At 40.8% G+C, this 5562-nt stretch overlaps 1 protein-coding gene across 1 annotated transcript in view; it reads right to left on the reverse strand.

The window, feature by feature from the left end:
- Positions 1-1904: 1904 nt before the first annotated feature.
- Positions 1905-5562, reverse strand: part of RPS13 (ribosomal protein S13) — a 3866-nt gene continuing 208 nt past the window's right edge. The window contains exons 2-6 of the mRNA XM_026850166.1: positions 5254-5557; positions 3764-3842; positions 3106-3275; positions 2640-2740; positions 1905-1982 (exon numbers count right to left, since the gene is read on the reverse strand). Of these exons, the coding sequence (XP_026705967.1) occupies positions 1949-1982; positions 2640-2740; positions 3106-3275; positions 3764-3842; positions 5254-5557 (688 nt within the window). The 3' untranslated portion in view covers positions 1905-1948. The remainder of the gene's footprint in view (positions 1983-2639; positions 2741-3105; positions 3276-3763; positions 3843-5253; positions 5558-5562) is intronic.

The raw sequence follows: 5562 nt of genomic DNA on the forward strand, positions 1-5562 counted from the left end.
GGCCCTGTGGCATTCCAGCTGCTGAGCAGACAACCTGGGGCCACTGAGTTTGACCAACAGTGTACCAGTTCGGGTCATCAGAGGGGTAAGGGACTGACAACTCTAAGGAGGACAACTAAAGCCAGCCTGTAGGATCTCCAGGAAATACAGAATCTTTAGCAATGTAAATTACAGAAATATCTGTGCATAACAGTACCATCACAATACCATTACCATTCTTTGACAAGAGATTGCCAAATTCTACAGGCAGTAGATATGGTGCACCTCTCTATCCTCAGGAGTACCTTCAATACCTGGATCTGATCTTACTGCCAGCCCCGGGGCTGTCCCTGGGTAATTTTCATTCCTGACAGTACACAAGGCATTTACATGCCTGTGAGACAGACCCCAGCGCTGCAAAATCCCCTGCCCTTCCCTCCTCTGCCGGCAAGGTCAGCAGCTTTCAGCACCACTGACGGGCAAACCCCGAGTACAGCACCGCCTGCTCCAGCCCTCCAGCAAACCAGTGCTGGAACACGGTACAGAATGTTTTCAGACCCAAACATCCCAGTAGCACAGCATGCAAGAACTGCGCAAGCCTCACTGTGTGCTCAAACCATCGTATCAGCTGGCACCACACACACAGTAGTACTACAGTTCCAGATCGATTAGCCACCTCTTCACCCGCTTGGACCATCAGCCTTGACACTTGACCTCCAGGCAGCAATATTTGCAATATTCAATTTTTAAAACCACTAACGCTTCAAAGTGCCATCTGCTGGTACTTTTGTTATTTACATACAGCTATTTCAGAACTACAAGCAACGAAAGCGTCTGTGTGCTTTTCAGTTGGCAACACCTCCAACCCAAAGACTCACAGCAGAATTATTTTAATATCATTAAAGGGGTTTATTGCCTCTACATCCTAGAACACTTAATTACCATTGTGAAAGTCTAGCACGTAATCACCAGAAGCTTCCAGAAATGAAAGTTATTTTGACAGCATATGGAGGCTGGTAATTAAACTTTTAATATGGACCAGACAGTAGCGTTTTCTTTCAAAACTCTTAATCACAAGTCTATATTTAACTTCCTAACCAGGGCAGAGGAATCCTGTCTTTCTACAAAACTAAATCCAGAAGTTACCAGGTTCCACTGGTTATGATCTAGAAAGTAGCTACCACACCTTACAAAAAAGTTATTTAGATTTACTTAACTTTTTAATATGGCAAAAGTTAAGTAATGCACCAAGACTTAGAGCAACAGTCACAATTCAGAGTAACTCTATTTACAATTTTCTCCTAAAAAAAGCTGTCAGTCTGTTCTCCACATTTCTCCAGCAGAAAGATGACTCTTAAGGTCAAAGCTATTTAGAACCTGGAGGCACCACCTCAGCAACAGGGACTATGCAACAGCTACTGCCTTGGGCTTAGGGAAAACTACCTCAGTAACGACAGAACACTTGAGGATGCTGTCTGCATTTCCAAATCTCAAAGATTATTTTTAAAATTACTTACAGATGACAGCAATAGTTACCATCAGGAACTGGTTGAGGTCTGTTGAAGTTTTCTGCACATGGAACAGATCCACACTACCTACAATGAATTAATCAACCTCTCCAATTTTGTTTCCTTTTTTTGCCCCCTCCTTCTACCTACTCCTTTCTGCATTTTCTGAATTTCCAATTCTTTCTCCTGTCACTGTTTTCTTCCACAGCTCTTCCTGCAGGACACACAGAGACACAGCCCCACGTGAATAAAATGCATTTGCTGTGAATGTCCAGGTCACTGCTGCTCTGGAACGGCAACAACTACTGCCCAGCTTGGCCCACATGTCTGCTCCACCCTGAAAACTTCCCATTTACATGCAGCTTCCTGAACAAGCAGAAGTTTCTATGACACCAACCATTTAGAGACAGCACAAACTTAGTTAATGAAAATTTATTCGTTCATTAAGTCATTGACAGCTCTTATGCGACCAGGGCAGAAGCTGTTGATGATTCACTACAAAGAGAGAAAAAAGAGAAAAAGATAAATATAAATTGCAGAGGCAGTTTTTCAAACCAGTTGTCAAAAATACTTCAGTTCAAAGATTTATCTACCAGTCCCAAGCTTAGTCACTTCCCATGGAATTTTTTTCTGGTTTAAAGATAGCACTCTTCATTTTAAAATACAAAAACTAGGATAACAGCACAAAACTCTATATTCCCAAACCTAGCTAGCTGCACTTAAGTCTTTTCAGAAAAAGAGAAGCTAGCTCTAACATCTATGGGAATTCTCCTATGTTGGCTAAAATAACCTGGAGAAAAACTACAACTTACTTTCGCTTTTGCAACAGCTACTAAGCCATTTCTCAGTAAACTTTGAAAGTAACATAAAAGTGTAAGTGAAAACAAAGACTGCAGTTTGTATAAAATGTTATAAAAAATACCTAACAGATAGTGACTTCATTTGTTGAGGCAATAATTATTTAAGTGTTATAAGAGTCATTTTACCCAGCAGTAAGTTTCATTAATTTATCAGTTAATATTTATGAAAACACCTATTCTTTGCTGCCCGGTTTACCTACATAATGCACTCTTCACCCTTTGAACAGCCTCACATATTGTTTACTAAACCCACGAGACTTCAGTGAAAATAGTAACACAAGAGAAGACTTACTACTTCCAATTGGGCGGCAGCACTCTCTTAGTTTTGTAGTAGCGAGCCAACCTATGGATTCTGCTTTCAATCAGAATCAGGCGGAACTTGGCATCTTTATCCTTGAAAAGAAAGTTACATTACAACCGAGCACCTACTTTGACTTCTCCATGATGTACAGTTCAGATGGACTTTGTAATTAAGCAAAAAAATCTACAGCTGCTGCTACAAACTCCACTTTCCCATTACCAAAGCCTGATGAATCTGGTAAAATCAGCAGAAATATGTGGTTTAAGCAATGCTTTTAAGATCCTTTTCAGAGACCATTTTCCTTTACCAAAATGCTTCTCCAAACACCTGAGTTTACTCAAAAGGGGGCGGCTAACAGGAAGCACACTGAAGTCTTTGCTTTGTCAAGTTGTAACTACACAACGCTATTATTTGAAAAAAACAACATAGAGACTTACCTACTTAAATTAGCACTCACCTTTCTGTTTCTCTCAAGGTGCTTGCGAACAGCAACAGCTTTCTTGATCAAGTGATAAAGATCCTCTGGAAGGTCTGGGGCCAGTCCCTTCGATTTAAGGATTCTCAAGATTTTGTTGCCAGTAACAAAGCGAACCTGGGCAACACCATGGGAATCCCTCAAGATCACACCTGAAACAAACATTTGTATCTCACACTGAAAAGAAAAACCTTAAACCAATCCTACAAAATCAACCTTATAGTTAGAAGATATCCAAAAAAGGTCTTCTCTAAATCAAAAACTTTTCTGGTGGAAACTGAACAAACCGTAGACAATGAGTAAGCAAATGATAACTTACAGAAGCTGAAACACTTTATCAGACAGCACTTAACAGACAGCTAACCCACTCATCACATTTAGGCAGGTAACACATTAAGTGCTACAATATTTGGAAATTTTCAACAGTACTCATTAAAACTAGGTATTCAATCACTCTTTTCTCTATGGTTAAGAAAGATGTCATAGATATCTTTACTCTAAAAAGTTCTGTACCACAGGGATCATTTAATACTCTAAAGATCACACTTAAAAAGCCCCAAACAATATTCACATAGCACCTAAGTACACCACATAGATCATGACCATAACTAAACTTTTAGGAGTGATTCCTAAACCTTACCAATCTGCGAGGGAGTCAAGCCTTTTTTAGCCAGCTTGTAGATCTGTTCCTTGACATCATCAGAAGTAAGTTTCAGCCACTAAAGAAAATCAAACAAAAAAAAATAATCTGATGAACACTGCTTAATACAGAAGCATAGTCTAGCTACATGAATGCTTTTTATAAATGGCAGAAAGAATGCTTTGTAATGCTTGAAAATTAAGAACTAAAATTGTACTTTTTAATGATATAGAAACCTTTTAACATACTGTGAACCTATAGTGCTAGTGAAATATGGTGGGGGAAGGCAGGCGCGAAGGAAGAAAGTCTCTGTTTAAAACACCCCATACAGCCTCCAACCAGCTGCTTTATCATATTTACTTGAACGACCACACTTAAAGCATGAACACAAATTTACAGAAGAAAAAATCACTGCCATTGGAACTCCTTCAATTGGACCTTTGACAGGAAGACAAAATTGAGAACCATTTAGCTATCTCTTTGTAAAGCACCTACAGAGATTAGTGAAAAATCAGACTAAAAATACACAAATTAATTAAAAAATGAAACAAATTGATCTACTCAGCACAGTTCAAGAAAGAACTGCACCTTTTCTATTTCTTCTGAGTATATCCATTTGTTTCACTGGGGAAGACAACAACAACAAGGCAGGCAATCCTCATTCTTTCAATAAGCTACAAAACCACCTCACTTATTTTTTTTTCCTTTTTAATACTGTCACAGTATGAAACAGAAAACCATAGCAAAACATATTTGGAAGTTTTTTGTAGATTACATTTTACAACAGAATACAAATAAAACTAAGCAAAAAACCCCACAGGGTTTTTTAAGCCAACTGTAGCATTTGAGCATCCTAATCATTATTAAACTGTTTAGCCACCAGCAGTACTTCAAGCAGCTTCACATTATCTCACTTCAAACTGTACTTCTTTATTTTCACATTTTGGGCTTTAATTTTACGTTTAAGTGTTTTTCAGCACCTGCTTTACCACACGCACCACAAATTAATCTTTCTGCCATCAAACAGATCTTTCTGTTTTCTAAGTACACTGAATGAACCAAGTGCATGCTGATATTATTTGTTAGTGTTCTGACCAGCAAATTACAGTCGTGAATAGTTTAGAAGAAAGCCAGTTTACTCTACAATGGTAAAGGCCAAACTCGAGCATGAAGAGTAATTTAATTTCTAGGAATTATCATCACATGAACTAAAAGTAATTGAAATAGCACTTAAAGGGAGCTACAAAGAGGGAAAAGAGACTTTTTTTGCTCAACAAATCATCTAGCTAGGAAACGATACTTGCTTCCTCAGCGTTCTAATACCATAGGCTAAGGTAGCATTTTATCAGGCCATAATTTAGAAACGATGACACAAAATATCACAGCTCTTCCTTTTGGTTCTTCTCCTGGGCACAGCTGAGATGCACTGGGGGAACCGGACCTTGCGCCGAACGCCACACGGCAGCCGCCCGGGCCCGCAAGCTACTTACCGTAGGCACGCTGCGTCTGTAGGGCAAGGCTGACTGGGACAAGCCCTTCCTGTGGGTAAGAAGCAGATCACACGCTAAGCGGAGCCGGACGAGGCAGCCTGCCGCCCTGACCCGCCACCCTGCTACAAGCGCTTGCTGCAGGGCCGCGTCCAGCGCGCAGGGCCGAGGCCTGCGGCCGCCTAGCGTCCCTCCTCGCCCGGAGACAGGGCCGCCATCAGCACAGGCTGCACCCGGACAACGCCGGGAACAGGAGCCGGGGTCAGTCCCGGCCCAGGGAACCCGCACCTCAGCGCCAGCCCTGTCTCTTAT

The sequence above is a fragment of the Athene cunicularia genome (genome assembly GCF_003259725.1).
Source record: "Athene cunicularia isolate RWA chromosome 5 unlocalized genomic scaffold, athCun1 chr5_part2, whole genome shotgun sequence".
NCBI classification, from domain to species: domain Eukaryota; kingdom Metazoa; phylum Chordata; class Aves; order Strigiformes; family Strigidae; genus Athene; species Athene cunicularia.